Genomic DNA, 23084 nt, shown 5'->3' with positions numbered 1-23084 from the left:
CAAGACTGGAAATGGAGGGGGCAGCTACTGGCAGACATGTTGGCAACTCTGGGCAGGCCAGGAGGTGCCTGCGGTAAGCGTCCCAGGGGGGCAGACAGAGGAGCTCAGGGTCCAGTCGCAGCTGGACCCCACCCTCACCCCAACCCCATCCCTTCCCACTGTCCACCACCCAGGCTGCCTGGAGGCACAGGGGCCTAGGCCCAAAGGCCCCCACCAGGGGGACCTGGTATCCCAGGCACCACCTGCCTGCAACTTGCAACTCCCACCTTTGGGCTCTGCTTGGCGACCTTGCGACTCCTGCACACGGATGGACGCAGCCCAGCCCGTCACCTCTAGCCAAGCCAGCCTACTGATCTCCTGGACTCCGTGGGGGCAGTTGTGCGAGACACCAAGGTTCAGAGGATGCTGAAGGTGGGGACGCCTCCTGAGCAGGGGCGCAGGGGTGGGGGCTAGAAACTTTCCGGAGAAGAGGACCATCCCGGTGGCTCACTCCAAGGGAGACGAACACCGGCTTCCCGCGAAAATCTGGTCCAGAGAAAGGGATCCCGGGGTCGTGGCCGCCCCAACCCGGCCGGCCCAGCGTTGCGCCCACGTGCCGGGCCGACCACCTCCCCGGGGCCGCGGCGGCGCAGGGCGACGGAGGTGGGGACCAGACAACCGGGCCCCCGCGGCGCTCCCGCCCTCCCCCCGGACCCCACGGGGGCCGGCCGCCGCGTACTCACCCTCGCGGGTGGAGCGGGGCGGGGCACGACACTTTCGCGCACAGCTCCGATCCGCTAGGCGCACGGGCTGGCGGCGCGGCGCTGGCGCAGCGGCTCCGCTCGGCCGGGTCCCTGTCCCGGGCGCGGGGCGGGCCTGGGAGCGGGCAAGTCCGCCTGCCGGGAGGCGGGGGCCCGGGCCCGTGCGGGGGGCGGGGAAGGGGCCGGACACGCTTGCGCACACGGCCGGGGAGCCGACTCCGGGGAGCGGGCGGGCAGGCGGAGGAAGGGCGGGGAGGCGGAGGAAGGGCTGGGGCGCTGCTGCGCGCGGGCGGGGCTCCCGCCCGCCGGCCTGGGACCGTGTGGGAGCGGCGGAGGCCCGGGGCCGGGAAGCCTGGGCGCGCGGGGCGCGCGGGGCGCGCGGGGCGGGAGCGGAGGGGCGGAAGGGGAGGCCGGATGGGGTGAGGGTAGAACCCGGGAGGGCGCTGTCTGTGAGTGGCGCCAGGATGGATGTGCCCAGCGCAGCCTCTGCACACTCTCCTGGGAACAATGAGACCCAACAAAGGGTTCTCGGCTCTCCCACGTGGTGAACCGCGACCTTCGCTCGCTCTGCAAAGTGAGGCACGGAAGGGGGAGGGCCTTGTTCCGGGAGCCCACCCCCCCATCCCCGCCCTGGGCCCCGCGGCCAGGTGCCATAGACCTAGACCTGGGCCTCTCCTCTGCCCTCGTCTGCACCTGCAGCTCTGAGACTGCTCCCTCTGCCGCCCCTCTTTTGCACACCAGTTTTGGCCTTGAAAAAGCTTCTTGGTTTCTGTTCCTTACAGAAGGCGCCAGGCACACTGTCGCCAGGGGAAACCCCATCAGGCTCCTGACCCTACTTCCTTGGGCTCAGACATCCCCCATCAAGCCTGGAAACGGCGCAGGCCCAGAAACCTAGTCCAGAAGTTACCCCCAGGAAACCCACAGCCCCCGAGACACTCTCTTTCATAGGTGAGTGGTTCTTCCTTGGGTGAGTGGTATTTACTGAGCCCCTAGTGGGTCACCTAGTGGGGACAGCCTGGTGCTGGAGGCTCCCGCCACTCCCAGAAAAGTCTAAGACCTGGTCCCTGTCTCCCAGGAAGCTTAGTTAGGGTCTAGCCCCAGAGACAATGATCACAATGGACTTCTGTTCAAGAAGAAGGCAAGACAGGAAGTGACTAAGTGTGAGGTGTGAGTAACCGACAGTAAGTGCAAAGGGGGTTCAGAGACCTGCCAGCTTCAGGTTCACTTCAGAAGAAACTGGAGGGCTTCTTAGTTGAGAACAGGTAGTTCAGGAGGCTCTGCCGGAACAAAGTTGAGAAGGCTTTGAGCCTCCAAGTTCTTCCATAGGTGACCGTTTTGTTCTAAATCACACCTTGCACAGATAGGTTCTTTCTGCATCCCACCTATGTTGAACTTAATGTTTGAATGGTGCCATTGGCTTGGTCCGTCAAGCATTCAGTCAGAAAAGACTTAACTGCATTCAGCTCGAGGCCTAAACTAAGCTTAGCTGAGTAGAAAGAAGCCAGTGGCTAAAGTCGGTGCCCCGAGCCAGTCAAGGGGAAAAAGGGGATACCCCCCCCCATTTCACAGTCAGGAAAACTGGCCCAAAGAGAGTCATCAGATGCCCAAAGCACCAAGGTGAGTAGTATGGCCAAGCTGAACTGAGACTCGTCCGGCTTCTAAACTTTGCTAACCCTTTGATGAGCTAGATCTAAACCCAGTCTGCGGTTCTGGCCATGAGCCACACCAATATCCCTCTGCCAGAGAACAGAACCGAAGGGCCAGCTCTCTCTCCTGGGGTCCTGATTCCCAAATCTACCTCTGTCACTGCATTGCTTGAGTTTTCTTACTAAAAAAAAAAAAGAAAGAAAGAAAGAAAGAAAGAAAAAGAAATCACTGTATTTTGTCAAAAGGTATTGTTGGTATTAAACTAGGCAGTGGACAGGAACTTGCTCTGGAAGTTCAATGCACTATGTAAGTGTGTGTTATGTGATGCAGGCGGCATCCCTTCTCTGACTTATGGAAGTGGTCAGGTCTCCCCACCCCTCGCTGATCGCAGGTTACCCAGTGCCCAGAAGCTAACTGTAATTCTGGCTCCTCCCCTCAGGCCGCAGTGTGCTTACTCATGATCTTTCCCCTTCGGGTTTCTTAATGGCACAACCAGATGCTTAGCTAGCTGCCTGGAAGCCATATCATCAGTAGGGCAGGGGGAAGCAGTTCTGGGACCTTTTGATCCCGGGTGGTGGAGGAGGGATGGTCCTGGAGCCATCAGAGCACCACCCAGCTCCTTGCTCCCTTGCAGGACACAGCGAGAGGTCATATGATGAAGCCAGCAGGGGTTTGACAACTTGGGACGGTTCTTCCCGGAAGCTAGCTGTGCCAAGGACAGACAGAACAAGACAACCTGACCAGCGGCTCGCTGGGTCCTGGTCGCGCTTGGAGCCATGCTGCTTCAGTTCCTTTTTCCTCCACCTCCCTTGACCTCTCTGGCTCTGTCTCCACAGTGGAGGAACTGGGGCACCCAGAGGGGCCACGGGAGCAGAGGGAAGGGGCAGAGGAGCCAGGGGCACCACGGAAGGGGCAGGTGCTTATCAACGGGGGAAGCTGTGGCCCCCAGAGGCTCCTCCTTGGCAGCCGGCGGGTGTGGGTAGGAGGCCTGGAGCTTCTCGACAAACGGGCCTCGCAGGCTTCTGGCTCCTGTCCCTCTCATGTGCCACGTTAACTTCCTGCCCACCAGGAGGAGGGAACAGCAAGATGCCGTGTGAGGAAGAAATAAACCCAGTCCAGCATCTCAGACGCTTTTAAAAATAGCAACTCTGGGAGGGTAGTTCAGCTCCTATTTTTATCAGATTTATATGGCCGGACCGTAGAGCTGAGCTGTTCCCAGGGTTCTCAATAGCAGGCAGGGGACATCACTGTTGTTGTGTTAGAAACCTGCCGGTAGGCCAGGGCATTCCAGGAACCTTTAGGCTGGACGAGATCCCAAGAAGTCCTTGCGTGCAGCCCTCGCCTCTGCTTGGGGCCAGTCAATTAACCACAGGTAGTTTATCTTTTTTGCCCAAAAGTCACTTGGTTGCTGTGCCCTCCACTGCGTAATCTAGGATTTCACAGCCCTTCTCATCAGGAAGTTCTTTTAAATATCTAGCCCAAGTATCTCTGGTTACATCCTTTTCAGTCCTTCTCACAGTAGAAAAATCTAGCTCACGTTTACCCCGTGGTGACTACGTCTACAAAAGGCTCTTCTTTAATCCCCACAAAACCCCTCACAGGGAGCACTCTTACCATTGCTAAATTGGGAGCAGTTATGGAATTGCCTGCGATCATACCTGGGGAATGGTGCGGATGCTGTGCCGAGGCCATCAAGACCATTTGCTTCCCAGACGTGCGCCCTTAGCTCGGACTTTCACTTCTTCATCACGGTCCTGAAGGACAAAGCGGCTCGTGTTCTCATTGTGCACTTGTACGTTGTGCTAGAAGCTTGGCTCTAGATCCCAGCGTGCTGAGCCACAGTCCGCCTTGACTGCCCGGCCTCTGCTTGTGCAGGACATTTGGCTAGTAAATGTAGCCTGGAAATTTGCCTTCTCTCTGCATAAGGTCTCCCAGCCCCCTCTGCCTTTTGTAGAAGGCATTCACTGCTTTTGGGTTCCTCACTAAATCATAAGCTCCATGTGAGCTCTATCTCCAGATTCTAACTTAAAAAAAAAAAAAAAAAAAATTCGGGGGCACCTGGGTGGCTCAGTGGGTTAGGCCTCTGCTTTCGGTTCAGGTCATGATCTCAGGGTCCTGGGATGGAGCCCCGCATCAGGCTCTCTGCTCAGCAGGGAGTCTCCTTCCACCACCCCGCCTCTTTGCCTACTTGTGACCTCTCTCTCTCTCTCTCTCTCTGTCAAATAAATTTTAAAAATCCTAAAAAAAATACTTGGGAAGATGTGCAAAACATGTGTATTGAATTGAAACACTTTAAATCAATTCAGTCCCTGCTTATTTTTTAAGTGGTTGAAACATGGTAACTTCAAGTTTGTATAGCTTTCAGAATCCAGTATCATTCCACTAATAATAGCACTAGAACAAACACAGGGTTGCCAACATTTATTTATTTTGCTGGGTGAGGATATTTTAAAAACAACCACCACCAATGACAACTATCTTCTTTAAAAAAGGACATTTTAAGATCATATATACATGCTTGGAATGAAGATTTTGGTCCTTTCTGAGAAGGAAGATCTACATCAGTCTATTCAGAAAGAAGTAGATACACGAAAACTTTTGGATATGGAAGCCTTACAAGAGAAACAATTTTAAATGTTACTTTGTATGTAAATATTTCTCGATTTGTTTCTCCGTCCCAACAGAGACTTGCAGAGTCGAGCTCACATGTCCTCGTTCCGAAATGTTATTTTTCTCCTTTTCATGAAGGAATGTGGACAAATCCAGGACACTCAGCAATTTTGCTCTATGAGGAAACTTTTGGGCAAAATGAAAGGAGCCAAGGAACAATAGCAGTCATGCTTCCTTCCTTCTGCAGCCACGCCGAGGAGATAGTAGGCCAAGTACGGAGGGCTGACGGCCAGTTGTGGACACGTCCAGGATTTTTCTGGGAAGGGTGACATCTCCCACTGTTCCAGCACAACAGGGACACAGGCACGCACAGGGAAGGCACAGAGTCAAATGCAGAAGGCCTTGATGGCAGCACACAGGACATGTCATGTTGCCAGAGGGGTCTGGTGTTTGCTAGTTGGTGAAGATAGGGTCGAGGGACACTGGATCTCACTCAGGAAGCTTTCCCGGGCGGCAGGATGTGTGGTTCTGCAAAGTGACATCAAGAGGAAAGCTAGGGCGTGGGGGGGGGGGGGTGAGGGGGTGCGGTCAGTTGAATGTCCAACTCTTGGTTTCCGCTCAGATCATGATCACAGGGTCATGAGATCAAGCCCCGCGTTGGGCTCTGAGCTCAGCGAGGAGTGTACTTGGGCTTCTCTCCCATTGTCCCTCTGCCCCTCCCGCTCTCTTTCTCATCTCTCTAAAATAAATAAATTAAAATCTTTAAAAATTAAAAGAAAAAAAAAAAGGAAAGCTAAGACAGAGAGGGGCTGTTTCTCACTCTGCATCCCCCTGGACTGAGAAGCAGGAGACCTGGGTTGAATGGAGTTTCTTTACTTGAGGGGAAAGCCTTCAGGGGGTGGGGGCTGACCCAGTTGCTGTGACCTTCTCCAGACCATGGTGCCTGTGGTGGTGGTGGGGGGGTGCACTTGGACCCCTGTGGTCCCTGGGAACAGACTCCCTAGAACTGACAGGAAGTGGCATGCGGTCAGAAAGCTTGGGTCTTCTAGAAGAGGGCCTCTGGGAGTTCAGATGAGGGAGTTCAGACAGTGACTGACCCCTTGACTCAGCCCGTTTCTTGCTGCAGCCAGAGACGCCAGGATTCAGGTAAGGTGGGGTTGCCTTGAAGACACAGTCTCACGTGGTGACGAGGGCAGATCAGTGTATGTCAGATAGGGGCTCACAGGATCAGTTTCATGGCTCACCACACATCTGACCAGCCGTTTCCTGGAGGAGAAGCAAACACTCTAGTGGGCAGTGACCCTGGCTACTGCAGGGGCCTTTGGGGACAGGAAGTCAAATTCCTGAGGTCTTCTCTCCCTGAGCAGTCTGCAGCTTGCGGGGCTGTTCTCTGGGCCTTAGTGACTCCGGCTTCAGGCGCCAGGGGAGAAGCGATCCTCTTCCCCCCAAAACAGAGTTTGTCCTGAAGGAGGAGCACCACCCAGCATGGCAAAGGAGCAAAGCTCTTAGAACCTCTCTAGAACAGCTCTTACTACTGTCTCATCCAACGCTCCCCCAACCCGCTGAGATGCACTCAGGGAGTGTACAGGCTGGCGGGTCTTGATCTTCCTGTTTCCAGCGCCGCCTTGCAGTGCTGGTCCATCCAAGAGGTTTGCTAGAAACTTGACAGATGGGTGAGTAAACCTGAGAGGAAGGAGGAGCCTGGGACAGATGGAGCTGGGGAGTCAAGTGTGGGGAAGCAGCTTAGTCCCAGGGAGATGGGAGAACCTCGGCCCCTGGGAGGTTCCCCAGCGGTCCTGTTTTGGGGTCAGGGTTGGCCACCTGCCAGTCTTTTCCAAGCACGTACCATGTTGTGTGAAGCCAGCTGAGAGCCCCACCGGCAGAACCTGATCTTTCAAGGAGAAAAGGTCGCTCCTGGGATTGGATCCCTCCACTCTGTCTGCAAGGAGGGGCCTCTTGGGTCAGCATCCCCTCCACTCCTCTGCACCCCTCAATTATCTTTGCGACAGTTCTTGTACATGAACAAAACAAGCCAGGGGGTCCCGTCAAACTGGCCAGACATTTTGCTGCTTCATCTCCTTCTGGGGAGGAAGGCAGCTGCCCCCCAGTGCCAACCCTCTCCCTGTAACTTGTCCCTTCGGCCTCACTGCCTTATTCCCCGTGGGTTATCCTGCCAGACATGCAAGGGGTCAGCTACCCCACCAAGCACTGTGATCCCACAAGTATGTTCCATTGGTCTTCCTAGGGGACCTTGTACACCAGCCTCTCCCACATGCCTGTTTTCAGGGTAGCTTCCTGGGTGCTGCCTCTTTTTATTCCTACAGTTTGCTTGGCTGTCTGCCCCAGTAGCCTAGAGGGTAGGAGCTTTGGTTTCCCAACAGCTAAAACACTACTTAGCTCCAAAGTCGATCAGTAATTCAAACCGTACCAGAAAGCAACACCAGCACATGTTAATTACACGCAGGATGCTTCACGGATCCTCATCCCTGTTCTCTCACAAGGTAACAGGCTCGGGACATCTGGGGTCTGGTCCAAGGCTATGGGGTGAATGTCAGCTCCAGGGGGAGACACTTCTGTTTGTTCACCACTTAGCAGTCTCCAGGGCAGTGCCTGGCCTGCAATGTATGTTTGATAAGCCTTTGACTCTGAATTGTTGCCTGGTTCTCAGTCCAGGAATTGCAGAATACGGGCCATCCCTACCTTATGGTTCCTTCTTATCTCTTAGCAGAACCGAACATCCTGAGGCCTCCAGAGGAAGCACAATCCAGAAGGGCTTAGGGACTAACATGCCAACGCCAGCCCCTCTGCGGTGTGATACACACACATCCCCCGTGCTGAAGTGAGTGCCTTATGTGTCCAACCGCATGCCCTCACCTGCGTACCTATGACGTCACCCTTCCCAGATAGGCCCCCGCTGGCTCCCCAAGGCTACCAGCCTCACTCTGGGATTCCTTCCTGGCATCCAGATCCTTTGACAGAGACCCGTGTCGCTGGTCACACCTCGAAGCCGAGCCCCTCGGAGCTTCCATCCACCACCGCAACCCTATCATTTTGCCCTTGACAGGCTGTCTGGTGTTTGGTCTTCCATCTCTCTCTGTGAGTTTGTTTTGTCTTCCACCCTAGATAATAAACTCAAGGCCAGGGGCTCACTGACCAAATAACAGAGGCAGAGGCAAGTTTTTTTGGGCTTGCATCATCTGATTCCTATTAAAACCCTCCCACTTCCAGGCGGCAGTCCTGCATCCTTGTCAACAAGAAGTTTATCAGCGGGGTTGTGATCTCTGTTCTGGGGAGGGCAAGAGGAAGCCCTGGCAAAAACACTCTATAGAGGATTTCCAGAGAGTTTCTGTATTTGGGTTTTTGGGGGAACTCCTGGACACGCACGCCTCGAAAACCATGAGGAAGATACAGCAAATGGAAAGAAGGAAGGGGAACGTGAGAGCAGAGTAGGAAGGACTGAAGTTAGGGAGAGGCACCACCTGATCCGGGACATGGAAATCACCAAGAATGGTGCTTACTGGGATTTAGAGAAAGCCCTTGGCACGTATCGGGGTCAGCAGAAGCCACCACCCCAGACTTGACTCCTGTCCCAGATATTCCTATCCTGTTCTGCCCCTGCCACCTGCCTCCCCAGGCATCAGACCACACCAAAGGAGACTAATACTTTATTCACATCCTAGGAATAAGCCAGTACAAAATACAGTTTTTTAAAAAACTTCACTTGGTGCTAAAAGTCCCGAGCCCTTCCCCAGGTCCCTCCCACCCCCGTCCCCAATCCCACACATCTGTGCTCTTTGCCGGGCAGCCCCGGGGTTGGACTCAGCTTGTCTGGGCCTCCTGCAAGAGCCCGAGCAGTGGGTCATCAGCCCTGAGGGCGAAGGTGAGGGTGCGCCGCTGGTAGTAGTCCGGATCACACTCCAGGTTCTCAATCACGTCCGCTAACAGATGAGCCCGCTCCACGCCTGTGCCGGGGGCCTCAAAGCCCAGGGCCGTGAAGTGCACGTGCAGATGGTAGTAGGAAGGCAGGTAATGCAGGTACACGCGGAGCTGGTCCCCCTTCACCTGGTAGCGCTGCAGGATGGCCTCCTGAGGAGAAAGGGGGTGCAGGAAAGGGGTCACTGTGCTCCCCATAGGCCGTCCTCTGTCCCTGCTCCCCGACTGGCCTCTGGACCGCTGACAGAAACCCCCAGACACTCCCTCCCCATAACTGGCTGCAGGTCCCCGTCTTCCACTGTAGGAAATCAACAGAAGCAGGTGACAGCAGCAAAGCGGGGGCTTTTCTCCCAAATGAAGGGAACAGGGGCCTCCATTAAGGTTCCACACTCCAACTTAGATGAAACACTGAAGCTGGGTTTCATCAAACAGCTGCTGCTGGGACTCTAGGAAGTCCCAGCGCTGAAGAACAGGCCCCAGAGGTCCAAGACTATAGGGACTGTCCTCCCCCGCATGCCTGATGCCAACTTAAATCACTGAGGATGTGGGAGGGGGGGCTTACACCCTCTCTCAGTGTAGAACAGAGTGAAGTGGGGGAACAAGGGTGACAGGGATGGGGCTGAGCCGAGGCTTGGTGGAAGAGAGAGGAAGGGGGAGGGCACATGGGAAGGGCTGCTAGAAGACCCAGGGAAGATCTGGCTGGACTCCTAGTGGAAGGAGAAAGCACTGACTTTGACCCTGGCTCCCTCTGTCCATCCCCCACCTTGCTCAGGAGTAGGGCTATTGCTACCAAACCCCAGGCATTAATAGGAGAGTCTGATTTCCACTGTGGGTGAAACCCTGAGCAGGTCAGAGGTGAAGAGAAAAAGATGAGGGCCTCGGTGGGCTCAGAATATACCCCACAATAACATCCTGCACTTGGAACTCTGCCTTGGGATCTCTGCAGTGGTGTGAGGCCAAGGCTAGGGCACCTAAAGCCCTTGGGGGGATAAGTGTGGCTGGCCTGTCGGGACAAGGCTGCCCGAGCTGCCAGGACAAGTGGAAGTGTAGGCCCAGCATTTCCCTGCAAGAAAGATGCCACTCTGCCATCCAGAGGCTGTTTCAGGAGAGAAATGAATTACTCCACAAAGATACAGCCAGCCAGAAAGGCAATGATGTGGGCAGGGAGGAGGGAGAAGGTGGGACAGGGTGCAGTGGCGGGACAGCTGGGGTCTAGAGGTCAGCAAAGAGCGGCTCCCGGAAAGCCCTTCCCCCACACCTGCAGCAAAACCACTGAGAGCAGCTCTCCTGGCTGGGCACCCTGGTGACTGTGGGGCCCCAGCACAGGGGCAGCGTCCTTGAACGCCTGAGTGAAGGAAAGACTGGGGACTAGCCCACAGGATGGGATTTTGCAGCATCCCATCCACATACTGAGGCCCAGGGAGGTGAGCTGATGAGTCCTGCCCAGACTTACTCAGGTGGTGAGGGTCAGAATGTCAGGACCAAGACCACGACCCAAGATTCTAGACCCTTTTCCCTCGCCTCCAGGGCTCCTCTTTAATTTCATGTGATTCAGCACATATCGCCGTACAAAGCACCCCAGGATGCCAGGCGCTACAGAACCCAGGCTCTGGCCTCGGGGCAGAGGAGGAGGGCCTTGTGCACACATTGGAGCGGGGGCCCATCTGCCCAAGAAACGTGTCTGGCATGACATGGCTGTCATGATCCTGGGAGAGGAGGGGTCCGAGCAGAGCTGCGCAGGAGAAAAGCTCGGAGGCAACAGTGAGAACCCAGGCAGAGAAAAGGCGGCTAAAAGCGGAGCTGGAGGAAGGGCAGGACCAGAGGACAAGGGTCTTGTGAGTCCATCCAAAGAGCCTTCCTGGGGTCGTGGGACGGGCATCCAGAGAGAAGCCCTGTTCCCAGATGGACTTCTGTGAAGTGTGAGGAAAGTGGCCGGGGAGCACAATGGCATTGGAACAGAATTCGTCTGGGCTTCTGTGTGGATCTGGCGGAGATGACTCACCTGGCCCTCCCGGAGGATATTCCTGAGCAGCGGCAGGTGCTCTGGAGTGAGGTCCCGAAGCGATCGGATGCCGCGGCGATGGCAAATGGCGATCAGGTACAGGTCATCAAGCTGCGCAGAGATCGGCAGGGGTCAACCAGGCTCAGCGGCGGACAGAGCCAGGGGAGGCTGCCTATCCTGGAATCCTTCAGGGAAGCCAGGACACGCCTGCCCCCAGGCCTGCTGCTGTGCCGGCCACAGACGATCCCGGGGAGCCCACGGCAGGGCCGGTCCCCCGGGACAGTGGGGGCCTCCAAGTGCCTGGGATGAGTGGGATTGTGTAAGGACAGAACTTCTCTTTATTCTTCCTACTGAAGAATATCATATGGGAGTATTTATATTCTCACAGAACTGATGGGGGGAGGGCTAGGAGAAGAAGGTTCAAGAAAGTGCCAAGGACAATTCTTTCCCTCCAAGAGTTTATGTGCTAACAGAATGTACCTAAGTAGCTACTACGAGACAAAGTTTTTCAAAAGTAAGAAAGGAAGAAAAAGGAAGACTAGCTGGGGTGATCCAGACAGGCTTCCTGGAAGAGGAGACAGAGAATCTAGGTCTTAAAGAAGAGGTAGTGTTTAGAAAAAGGGCATGCGGGTAGAAGGAACAGTGAAAGCGAAGACTCAGAGGGAAGAAAGTACAGAGCATGTGAGGGGGGTCGAGGAAGCAACCTGATTTGTGGGGAGTCCGGTGCAGGTGTAGAAGGATTTGAAGGGTGAAAGGGGACCCCAAAGCCAGCTCAGGAATGAGCACACCAGAGTGCTAACCCTTCTTCTCTCTTTCCCTATCCCACAGGACTCACACAGGACCCTTCCTGCTGTCCTTCCTGAAAACAGTACCTGACTGAAAACCTGGAGGTTGTTAACAGTGCAAAGAACCAAAGTCAACAAGGTCTTGTGCCAGAAGGCAAATGCACTCTTCCTCTGCCCAGAAAACCTTCCTGCCCCTCCCGCTCACTCCAGCCCTGACCTGAGCTGATGCTCACATCCACGTGCAAGGCAGGCACCAGATGCCAGGGCTCCCCGGAGTGAGGCATGGGGGAACCCCAGAGAACCCCACTGGGCATTCTGAGCTGCTACATTCCTCAAGGGCATGATCCAGGGACCGTGAGTCACCCGACCAAATCCCCGAGAGCCCCAGTTTGAAACTGAGAAGGAGGATGCCCATATGGAGCCTGCTGTCCAACTGTGCCCCTGCACACCAACACAGTCTCTTCATACCACGGACATTCTTCTCTAACAGTCTGGGCTCTCAGCCTCAGGCCTGCTCCAGACGAGCCCCGTGGGAACCTCCCAGCAAATGGCTAAGCTGTGCTGACCTAAGCCACAGCTTGCTCCCAAGCCCTTTTGAGACTTTCCCTCCTTAGGGCCTGTGCCCAGGACATTTTCCCTCTCTTTCTGCTTCCCAAGAAGCAGCAGGAAACAAGACTGTCTTAACCTGGGATTCTGCATGCCTGCTGGTATCTTCAGCTGTTCTTACGTGCCCCTGTCGCAGACCCAGGTAACAGTAGCACTTGTTTTAGATGACGTTTGCTGACAAATCACAAACATGACATTAAGTCACATCTCTCTGCCCCGCGGGCATGGAAGGAGGCATGAAGCCGGCTGCTGGGCGTCTGCTCACAGGGTGCATGAGAGGGAAAAGCAACCCATCCTTTGATAGAAATGTGACCCCCAGATTTTCCACAGGCAGTTCAGGCCCCCCAACCCCCACCCTGGGGCCTAGAGAAAGGATCTGAAGAAAGCTAGACTAAAGGAGCTGGCAAGGGTCTCAGACTGGTATCCCCGAAGGTGGCCCACTGATCACTCCAGGGAGACTAGACACTATCAATCTCTTTACGAGGCAGGACCACAGAATCCAAGTAAGAGCTTCCTGGCAAGGGGCAAGATAGAGAGTGGCCAGAGCCCTGGGGAGCCACCTCTCTACCTCTGGAGTGACCCAGAGGAAGAGTTTCTTGGTCTGGGCGTTTTAGACCCAAGAACCTACCTGAGATGAACTGAAAGTACACATTGTGTCCACTGAGATTGATACGTACATACACACACAATATGCAAAGACTATAAATGGAAGGAGACAAAAAGAAATTGTCTAGGCTAAAGGTACCACTTCCAAGCAAGTATTTGTACTACTTGCATTTTTACTACGCTACTACTTGCATTTTTACTACGCGTCTGTGAGGAGAGAGCAGAAGACAAGCTGAGGACAGGGCACAGGCTGACACCCCGCAAGCCCCCGCTTCCCTAGCTGGGATCTGTGTCACATTTCTCAGGTATCCCTACTGCCCTAAAGCCAAGGGAAGGAAAGACAAATGGTTAATGTAGACAGATTACACTCCTGCAGGACAGGAGTCTCACTCAGTTTACAAATGTCTTAGTAATTCATAGGAAAAAAGCATTCTTATGAATAAGGTAACTTCCAGAAGGGAACTCCCAACATCTTAATGTTAATGCTTTGCTAGAGGGAAAAACAACCTTAACTCCACACTGGCAAGGCCTCTAATATCTTGTAGGTCCTCTTTAGCTTAGGAAGCTTCTTTTGAAAACCTCTCTTTTTCTTTACTCCCAAGTATACAAACAGCCACCCCTCACAGCCCTGGGGCAACAGCTCCTTCTGCTCACAGAACCTGTCCCCATGCTATAATAACACCACCTTTTTGTACTAAAAACACTTTAGGAATTCTTTCTTGGTTGTTGGCTCTAGACCTCACCTACATTCCCAAACTACATCACATTTATTAACTAGACCATAAAAAAAAAAAAAGCAAATAAAAGAATATACAAGTGATTTCTTACACGAACTGGGGAAGGGAAGCAAGACTCTCTAGCAGACATTAGGCATTTGACAAATACATGTGAAGTGGACAGATGAGTAGACAGACAGATGGATGGACAAACAGTCTCTTTAATCGTGGGCCAGCAGCTGCGAACGTATCTTTATGATATACTTTCCTTGGGAGAAAGAGCAGCAGGAGAGATTCTAGGGTGGCTAGGACGGCTTCTTCAAGCAAACACCTGAGTACCTCTTTCCTCAGTCCCCTCCTGGTATAAGGACAAAGAAGGAAAGTCCAGGCCCGGTCTGTCTCGCCTGCTGGCTACACTGGCAAGTTCTAAAGGAGCTGTCCATTTCAGTGTTCTGTCACAAGCCAGGGATTCCAGACAATGAAACACGGCAGCACCAAGAGACAGACGCTAATTAAGCAAAGGTTAAGAACAATTGCACCTGTATGGCCATCAAAGGGAAGTCTGACATTTCATAAGCCTATTCATAAGCCCGAAGGGTAAGCCCTGTGGCTGGGAGCCCAGTGCCCTCCCTGAAGACTTTCCTGTCTTAAAGGGGACAGACAGGCAGTTCCACTGGCAGGGCTCGCAGGATGCGGGCCAGCACAAGGTCAAAAAGACAATGCATTTTCTTTAGTTATCTTCTTCAAAGATCTCAGGAGGTAGAGGAGGTTGCCCCTACCTCCTATCCCATCTCTCGTGACCCAGTCTGCGACCCAGGGCCTTCAGGTACAGGGCTGCCCACGGGGAGACAGGACAGACAGGGGCTTACAGAGCTGCACAAAGGCGTCGCCCAGAGCTATCACTAGCACCCCTATCCTTTGACCTTGTCCCAGCTCCCCAGAACAACTCCAGAGCCAGGCCTTGCCTCCTCCCTTGAGGCTTGTGGTGGGGATAACCTGCAGGGTTGGGGGTGGGGGGAGCAGACACCGGTATGCTGGCAGCCTCCCCACCACTACCCTGCCCTACCAGTGGGCAGTCACCTCCTTTGTCTTATCGGGCTTGAACAAATCACCACTCAGTGCTACAACTTCTGAAAATTCCCTTCAGATTCCCTACCATCCCTCCAGCCAACTTCAGGAACTCCCAGGAGCCTCTCTTAAGAGGCAGCTGGCAAAAAAAAAAAAAAAAAAGAGGCAGCTGGCACTCACTTGCCTGGGTGCCTCTGAGCTGAAATCGTGTCCCTTTACCCTATCCACAGGCCTTCAGCCCCCTTTTTGGGCAGTGAGGGAGTGGCATGGTAGGTCTAGAAATTACCAAATCAACAGAGTAAACTGCCAATGAGCGCAGTTTAGGACCCAAAGGCAGGCCAGGACGGAGAAAGCAGGAGGGAAGGTGTGCATGGAGACATGATGGGCAGGACCCCGAAACAATGCCTGTGTGTGAGGGGTCCAGGAATCAGAAGGGTCCACCCAGGGACAGCACAGCTTAGATGACTCAAGATCTAAACTGCAAGAGAGTGTCCCGGCTCTGCACTTGCTACCCAGCAATCCCATGTCTGGTTCGTCAGCCAGGCAGTGGGTGGCCCCTGGCCCACCACAGGCTGAGCCTGGCTCGAGGCCATGCTCCAGGCCATGGTAGGGACAGCACTTCCTGCCACACGGTGGTACTCTGCCTATCGAAGATACCGTCGTTATTAAAATTCCACCCAAACAGATGGTAGTGCACTATGGCTTTGGTGGTGGGCTGGGGTGGCAGGGGAAAGAAGAGTGAGACAGAGGGAGTCTGCAGAGCACCTGAGAGAAGGTGAGTCAGGTCAGTTCTGCTGGAAACCTGCTCTTTACCAGGGTGGAGGTGAGGGGCATGGAGGCGAGGAAACAGAGCTGAGAGGGTCAGGTAGAAGCCCTGGCCACTGGAAGACCCCTCTTAGCCATAGGTGGTGGAGGGGACCCCTCCCGCACTGGGCGGTGGAGGAGACCCCTGCTGGACTGGGCGGTGGAGGGTGGGTTGGTTGCCATGGTTCCTTCCTATCAGTGCCTCACATCACAGGCCTGCCTGGATCTGCTGGAGTCCAAGGGCGTGGAGAGAATGTAAACAGTCCTCAGGGTTCCAGGTGCTCCTGGAAGGGAGAGTGGCGGCCAAGCCACTTGGCTGGCCGAAGAATGGCCCGTGTGGTTATGGACGCAAACATCACCCCCTTCTTCAGCCCCCGGGTGAGAGGAGAGCCAGGAAGAACTTAAAGCGGACTCGTGAAGGTGTCCATGTTTGTGCCCAGCTCAGGCCTCCACTGTTGGTGAGTTCACACCTGCTCGGAGAGACCAACGTGGGAAAGCAGGGCAGGACGGAGGACCAACAACCTGCAGCAAGTTACGGGAGACCGGAGAGCCCCAGCAAGAAAGCTTTTACCTGCTGTTGGTTCCACTTGAGATCGGGGATGAGGACAAAGCCATCGGAGGGATGTGGGTTCTCAAAAACAATCCGGTCGGTTTCCGCCTTCTTATCCAGAATGTTGTACACCCACTGGAAGGAGTGGGGAGAGAGAGGGTTCACACAGCTGCTCATGACCTCAGGGGGAAAACCACAGACTAGCCATCAAGGGCCATTAAGCTCAAGGGGTTCTACACTCCAGCTGCCTTGTCCCCATTGCTCTGCTCTGTCCAGAGACTTCCCCTCTTCCACCACTGCCTTCCCCTCATGGGCACTGCAGCTTGGACTGGTCCAAGCTCTTTAGGTCTTTCCTGTGGACATGCCATGGACACGCTCACTGGGCCTCACAAGCCTGTTCAGCATCCATCCCTCCGTTGCCCCCAGGTCTCAGGGATGGCTATCTCCATAGGCCCCTCCCCACTTTATTCAGGACCGCAGACAAAGCCTGTCACAAGGACAGGCCGAGGGCCCAGACATTAACACGTGTGGGCTTCACATCCGGCTGGGTGGGACTCTCGCCAGCAGTAGGCTCGGGGCTTCTGGAGCTGCAGCAGTCTCAGCTGACATGGGCCCTGTGTGACACAGCAGAAGTGGCTCAACCGGGAGACGGCAATTACACAGACCTTTCCTATGAGCGCAGGGCCTCCGGCACCACCCCCACAGACCTTTTTATCAGCTGCTGGCAGTCTTCAGAGAACCCTTCCCTGAGTTCTAGTGTGGATCCCAGGACATCCCTGGGATAGGGTCCTGGTGGCCTCTCTGAAGCCAGCCAGCCTGCAAGGAGGTTAAGACAGGAAAGCCCCTGTTCTCACAGGGCTCAAACCTAGAGACCTCTTTTCTTCTCCACTTCTCCAGAGCTCTGAGTCAACTCTCAGCTTGAAATTTGAGAGAGGAGCCTGCTGGAGAGCCAGAGACAGGGCAGTGGCTGGGCTGGCCCTCAGGTAGTGCCTCCTAGCTCACTGTGGGGGTTGATCAGGGGGCCAGGGCACCCACACAACCAGCCAATGGTGGGCTCCTCTGCCCATTTCCAGAAGTTCGGGCACAACTGGGGTCTGCGAAGGCCAGTGGCAGTGGAGGCTGGTCTAGGGTCTGCCCACCTCATCCTGAGTCTACATCCTCGGCTCTCGGCTGGCATTTGTAAGGTCAAATGTGACTATCTGAGACAGAGAAGGGGAGAGGGTGCCTGCCTGGGGAGATCCGGGGCTCTCAGACCCCCTGGTAGGGCCCACTCACTACAAAAGAGAGGCCTTCCCAAGGATGCTGGCTGTGCCCTCTTCCTGGGAGTGGGCTAGAGGCCAGGCAACAGTGGCTTCCTCGGGCCACAAGGGGCCATGGCGATGCCCAGCCCAGCATGTGGAGACAACCACAGGCACTTCCTTTCCCACTGGAAGGCTCGCTGTGAATGTGCTGTAGGGAAAAAAAAAAAAAAAAGCCAGAACCTGACCCAAAGCACCTCAAAAGTAAAGACGAGGTAACAGGAGGAGAACACTCTGTGGAGAGCCCTGGAGCGGCCTCCCTGGGGCCGCTGCTTATCTCTTGCCCACAGGTAAGCCACCCCCGCTCAGACTGGAAAAGCTGTGTGGTAGTCGATAGAGAACAAACTGGTTCTGGAGCCCACCAAAGCTTGGTTTCCTCTCCCACCTCCTCACTAACTAGCTGACACCTTGGGTAAGCGGCGTATTCTCTCTGAGCCTCAGTTTCCCCCTTTGAGGGGGTGAATGATACCTGTATGTTAGGGTGGAGTGGAGTGTACAGGACTGAGAGCACCCAGCACAGCACAGGCCCCGAAGAGCAGAGGCAGGTGCTGGGAAAGCTCCCACGTGAGGGGCCGTCGGGCTGCAGGCCTGTGATGACAAGAATGGGAGCTCTGCTGGAGGCCACGCACCAAGAGAGGAGGCGAGCAAAGGTGAGGTGGTGGAGAGCAGCCTACCACGTGCCCGGGCCCAAGGGCCTCCCTGGGACTCCCACTCACATGCACTGGTGTCCCCATGTGGCAGGTTAAGGAAAACACAAACACGAGAAGTCCACCCAGTTCCAGCCCAGAGCATGGCCCCAGAGCCCACACTTCAGGCCATGTAGGGAAGGCCTCTGGAAGAGCAGGAGGGACGTGCATCCAGGTGAAGGCCCAAGCCAGCAGCCTGGATAAGGGGAGAGGGGAGACACCAAGGAAGAGAATTCACACAAATCACAAGGTGGGGTACATGTAATGGGCAGCGAGCCCATCAGAAAGCTAGCCCGGAAGACGCAGCCAGCCCTGGCTTCTGGAACACACCTGGCAGACTTCCTTGCAGTAGGTGACACTGGCAATTCCCCTCCCTGGGGATACCTCCCTCCCCATCCACTCTCCTCCTGCTGAGAGCTCACCCACCTGCTGGCCAGCCACTCTCCTGGCCATCTTTCCCCTGCCCAGAACCTCCAGCTGTCTCAGCTCTGCCCCAGCCCCAGCCCCGCACATGCACAGCAGCAGTGACCACACTGGTGCCCAGTGCCTGCTGGGATCCAAGGCAGGTGTGTGGTGTGTGGCACCCCTCTCAGTCCCCACTGGAACCGCAGTCACATTTTCCAGACAAGGAGCTGGGCTCTCAGGTGCAGGGCACCCACACTTCTCAAAGATGGCAGAAGTGGAATCCGAATTCTGGGCTGACATGCCACAGCCTGATGACTCACAGGACCGACAGGTTTAGCCTGATGGTCCCCAACGCCCGGGACCCGGACGTCCAATGGCATTGTTTGATGAGCTATAAGCACCTCAGAAGTGAGGAGCCAAACAGGGTAGTTGGCTAAGAGTGCAGGCGCCGGGGGATGCAGCCTGGCTATGAGTCCCATCTCCAAAGTGTCACTGAGAAGATTCGGTAAGGTGATGCACACCTCCCAGAATGCTGGAACCGTCCCCACAACCAGGGAGTGCTCACAAGTCCCAAACTAAACTGTTTCCCACATGACCCTCTCCACCGTCCATGGCCCACCGTCCCGGCCCACGACCTATGCACGACCGCCCACACAGGACCTGGAACCACCCCATACCCTTCACTTGCCTCTTGGAACCCGCCACCTTCCAGCCCTGCTTCTCAAATCCCTGCTGAAGCCTTCCGCCACTGCCGTGGCCTCAGTCCAAGACCCACCTGAGCCCTCACAGCTTTCCTACTCCCACACTCACTAGACACCCCCACAAGTCTTAAATCTATGGAATTCCTATGCTGAAAACCTTTTAGGGGACCCTCAGTACCTATGGCAACTGTTCTGAAATCTGACAATCATTAGAAACAGAGATTTAAAAAAAAATACAGATTTCCCGGCTCCACTCCCTGAGCATTCTGACCTAGGAGATAGGGAATAGGTCTCCATACTCTGTATTTAAAAAACTCTCCGCAGGCAATCCTGATGAACTGCAAGGTCTGGGAGCTCCTGGTCTTCCAACTAGGGGCACCCGCCTGCTCCTGGCCCCTGTTCGCCTTCTCCTGTTGTCGCCTGCCCATCCCCTGGGCCTCTGTGCCTCTGCACTTCTCTTCCCTCTGCTTGGAACGCCCTTCTCCAGCCTGTCCACCCAGCAAACTTCTGTTTGTCCCTGAAAACCCAACTGGACGACCCCTTCCTCTGGGAAGTCCCCGACTGTCTGAGCTAAGCAACCCCCTTTGTGTCACTACCAAACCTCACATACAAACCACCTGTGGGATCCCATTATTTAAACTCAGACTCTGTATCTGTCACCCCTACAGGACTCTGGGGACATTACAAGTGTTTACCTTGGTGACCTTCCAAAGCCTAGCACATGGCCTGGGACATGCTCAATAAACGTAACGACTGTCGTCTGATGAGCCGAGTGCTTGTAAACGTAACTAGAACTGGTCAAGAAAAAACACACGAGTGCTTATGTCAAACAGAATTTGGCAGAGTAGTGGGGTTTTGTATTATTTTCCAAGACAACGAGACGGTGGTATATAAGAAGTACATATACCACTCACACAAACTTTAAGGGCTTCCTCCTTTGGATCCCATATTTGTGCAATCAGTGCCACAGAACACATATTCCAGGAGATCCCTCTAGGACCCTGGAGAGCAGCAGCTGTATCTAGGAAGACAGAGATCTAGCTCCTTTCCACTTAGAAGACAGAGAGAGCAAGTGCAGGGACTTAAAAAAAACAAAACAACAAAAAAAAAAAAACTGAGCCAGCTTGAGCCAGAGGAACTGGTGCAAATACAGCACAGGGGGGCCAGGGCTATCAGCCAATGGGGTCATCCCTGGGGGGAAAGAGGACTGTCGGCACACAGGGCCTCCTGTACATCTGCCAACCATCTCCACCCTTGTTTTTCCCAAGCACAACTGGCCTCCCTGGCAGGGCCCCCACACCCAGGGTCCCTGCCCTCCTTCTGGCCCAGGGGAAATGGCTCCGAGTGTCCTGCACATGAGCGGCCACCATAGCTATGACCAGAATTGTGGGGAGAGGAGATGAGAAGTGCTCAAAGAGAACAAGGGGGAGTACGGACAGATAGAGATGGTGAGAGCCAGTGAATGAGCAAGACAACGCCTCATCCATCATATTTAATGCTGAGCATTCACTCGGGGCCAATTCCAGGCAGAGACTCTGGTTGGCACTGGGCCTTGGCCCAAGGGGAAGCTGGGATCTCTGAGCTAAATGGCCTTGCGTCTGGTCTAGTCGCAGAAGATGCTGCCAAACCTCACATTAGCCCGAGAGAAGAGGTCTTGCCCTGAGCCACCAGGGCCGTCAGGACCCTGCCCTGTAGGGAGTGAATGCAAGGGGAATGAGCAAATGAAGTTTCTATTCTGGGCTTCGACTCCCAGAGGCAGAACTGGAAATAAAAGTCTTGACCGGGGTTAGGGGGCGACCCTGGCATTGGTCCTGACCTATTCACAGACCCAGGTGAGGGCAAAGCTTCTGGAAACACAGATTCTTCAAAGGCCTAGAGGCTGCTCTGAGAGGCCCACAGAGCCTCAGTGGCGGGGCCAAGACAGGGGTCAACTCCCTTCTCAGTGAAGCCTTCCCTGACCCTCCTGGATAAGAGTGAGTACCTCAGCCCAGAACTCCCTGTGCCCCTCGGTTTCTCCCGTCTCGTGCAGTTACTTCCGCATCTGCATGTGGACCTCTGCACCGAGAAGAACACAGGCCCCCTGAGGGCAAGTTTTCCACAGTGCCCTCTGCCCGACCCCAAACCTGTGAGACAGTGCCGGCCCCTGAAAGAGCCAGGAGGGAGAGTGAATGGCCACAGGGTGCCCTCCGTGTCTGCACCCCGTGGGCCGGTCACCTGGATGCTGAGGCTCTGGGACTCCAGGTGGGGTAAGGTGATGTTCCTGTAATCGCTTCCCGTCTCTCGGACCAGGTGGAGGTCCTGGCGCAGGTACTTCTGCAAGTGCTTCTCTGTGGCGGGGTAAACCACAGTTGTCTTCACGTCTGCAACGATAAACACAGCCCGGGGCTGCAAAGTGAGGTGCACTCTCTGCACAGGGGCCCACCACCGTCTGGTCCCCAGCACAAAGACCCCAACACAGAAGGGACCCCAACCCCGTCTCTGATTCCCTAATGAGAGGAGCCAAAGACGAAGAGGTTATGGTCAACCGGAATCCACCCGGAATCCACCTGGAATCCACCCGGCGCCTCATGTAGGTCAGCTCCTGCAGGGAATCACACTCAGCATCCAGGAGCCACAGGGTTTTTGCTGGTGGGACCCCTTGCCACCCTTCCCCCTCTGTTCTTGGCCTAAGGAATGAAAGCTTTTGGACACTTGTCACATAAGAAATTTCTTGGTATGTGGCGTTCTGAACCTGAAGCTGAAAATCTGACTTAAAGGTAAGTAGCCTCCCCTCCTGCAAAGCAGAGGGGCACAGCACAGTGGTTAAAGGCACGGACTCCAGAGCTGGACTACGTGCATTCGAGTCCTGGCTCCACCTGTTCCTGCCTCAGGACCCTAACCCCTGCCCAGTTATTTAACCTTTCCAAGCCCTGACTTCCCCATCTGTCAGTTGAGGATAATAATAGCTCCTATGTCCCAGAGTTGGGAGGATTAAACAAGTTAATACCTGAGAAGCAAGGAGAACAATGTCTGACACAAAGTAAATACAATGTCAGTGCTGGTTATTTTTTTTTTTTTTAAAGATTTTATTTATTTGACAGAGAGAGAGATCACAAGTAGGCAGAGAGAGAGAGAGAAGGAAGCAGGCTCCCTGCTGAGCAGAGAGCCCGATTCGGGGCTTAATCCCAGAACCCTGGGAGCCAAAGGCAGAGGCTTAACCCACTGAGCCACCCAGGCGCCCCAGTGCTGGCTATTGTTAATCGGCCTGCCTCAACCGTGGCACCATTGCCATTTTGGCCCTGATACTTCTCTGTTAGAGGGGCTGTCTTGGGCATTGCAGGATGTTTAGGACTGCAGGCTTCTAACAGGAGGTTAGTAAAACCTCTTTCCAGCTGTGACAACCAAAAATGCCTCCAGACAGTGCCAAGTCTCCCCTGGGGGACAAAATTGCCCCTAGTTGAGACTTGCTGTTTTCATCAGCAGGAAATCTTGTAGTCTTCCCAAACAGACTCTAGGCTAGGGTCCCAGTCCAACACCACCTGATTTGGGTTATATCCTTTCCCTATTTCTAATAAGACCTGCTACAACTGTTATCATTTATATGTAGTGCTTAAATATGGATGTTAAGGGCAAGAAAGGAAAACGGTATTCTAAAATCAGTCAGGATGTTTCTCAGAAGGCCCATGTCCTCCCTGACTCCCTTATCTTTGATTCAGAGTGCTCTCTGAGGGAAACCCGAGGAAAGCCCAGTGGGCACATTTCAACACTCCAGAGAATTTCCACACTCACCTGCATACCTGCAGGTCCAGCTAAGAACTACCAACCTTTACTTTCGTACCTGGTCTAAGGATGTAGGTGACTTGAATCCCCATTTCACAGGAGTCAGGATTCACCGGTATCATGTGGCAGAGGTGACACAGAACCTGGGGTCACCTAACCCTAAAGCTG

General features: G+C 54.6%; 2 protein-coding genes and 2 long non-coding RNA genes across 9 annotated transcripts in view; 2 read left to right on the top strand and 2 right to left on the bottom strand.

Annotated features, from left to right (window-relative positions):
• ST3GAL4 (ST3 beta-galactoside alpha-2,3-sialyltransferase 4) overlaps positions 1-1136 on the bottom strand; it is a 34749-nt gene extending 33613 nt beyond the window's left edge. For 2 of the 6 annotated variants that reach the window (XM_082683929.1, XM_082683933.1), the window contains exons 1-2: positions 723-844; positions 267-424 (exon numbers count right to left, since the gene is read on the bottom strand). The gene's annotated coding sequence lies outside the window, so the exon portion shown is untranslated. Of the gene's footprint in view, positions 1-266; positions 425-722 lie in introns of all 6 variants that reach the window. The other 4 variants (XM_082683932.1, XM_082683930.1, XM_082683927.1 and 1 more) reach the window with 4 other exon arrangements.
• A 39-nt stretch (positions 1137-1175) lies between these two features.
• On the top strand, positions 1176-4635 carry LOC309841073. Its single transcript, XR_014298921.1, has 3 exons — positions 1176-1314; positions 1523-1688; positions 3989-4635. It is a non-coding gene; the product is annotated as an uncharacterized lncRNA (long non-coding RNA).
• Positions 4636-6155: 1520 nt separating this feature from the next.
• LOC309841076 lies at positions 6156-8155 on the top strand. Its single transcript, XR_014298924.1, has 2 exons — positions 6156-6670; positions 7723-8155. It is a non-coding gene; the product is annotated as an uncharacterized lncRNA (long non-coding RNA).
• A 492-nt stretch (positions 8156-8647) lies between these two features.
• The window catches only part of DCPS (decapping enzyme, scavenger), a 38786-nt gene continuing 24349 nt past the window's right edge, over positions 8648-23084 (bottom strand). Inside the window, exons 3-6 of the mRNA XM_082683934.1 lie at positions 21372-21517; positions 16089-16202; positions 10933-11043; positions 8648-9083 (exon numbers count right to left, since the gene is read on the bottom strand). Of these exons, the coding sequence (XP_082540060.1) occupies positions 8817-9083; positions 10933-11043; positions 16089-16202; positions 21372-21517 (638 nt within the window). The 3' untranslated portion in view covers positions 8648-8816. The remainder of the gene's footprint in view (positions 9084-10932; positions 11044-16088; positions 16203-21371; positions 21518-23084) is intronic.

The sequence above is a fragment of the Mustela nivalis genome (assembly GCF_964662115.1).
Source record: "Mustela nivalis genome assembly, chromosome: 9".
In the NCBI taxonomy this organism is placed as follows: Eukaryota; Metazoa; Chordata; class Mammalia; order Carnivora; family Mustelidae; genus Mustela; species Mustela nivalis.
Note: the sequence above shows the minus strand (reverse complement) of the source record. Positions and strands in the feature narration are given on the sequence as shown.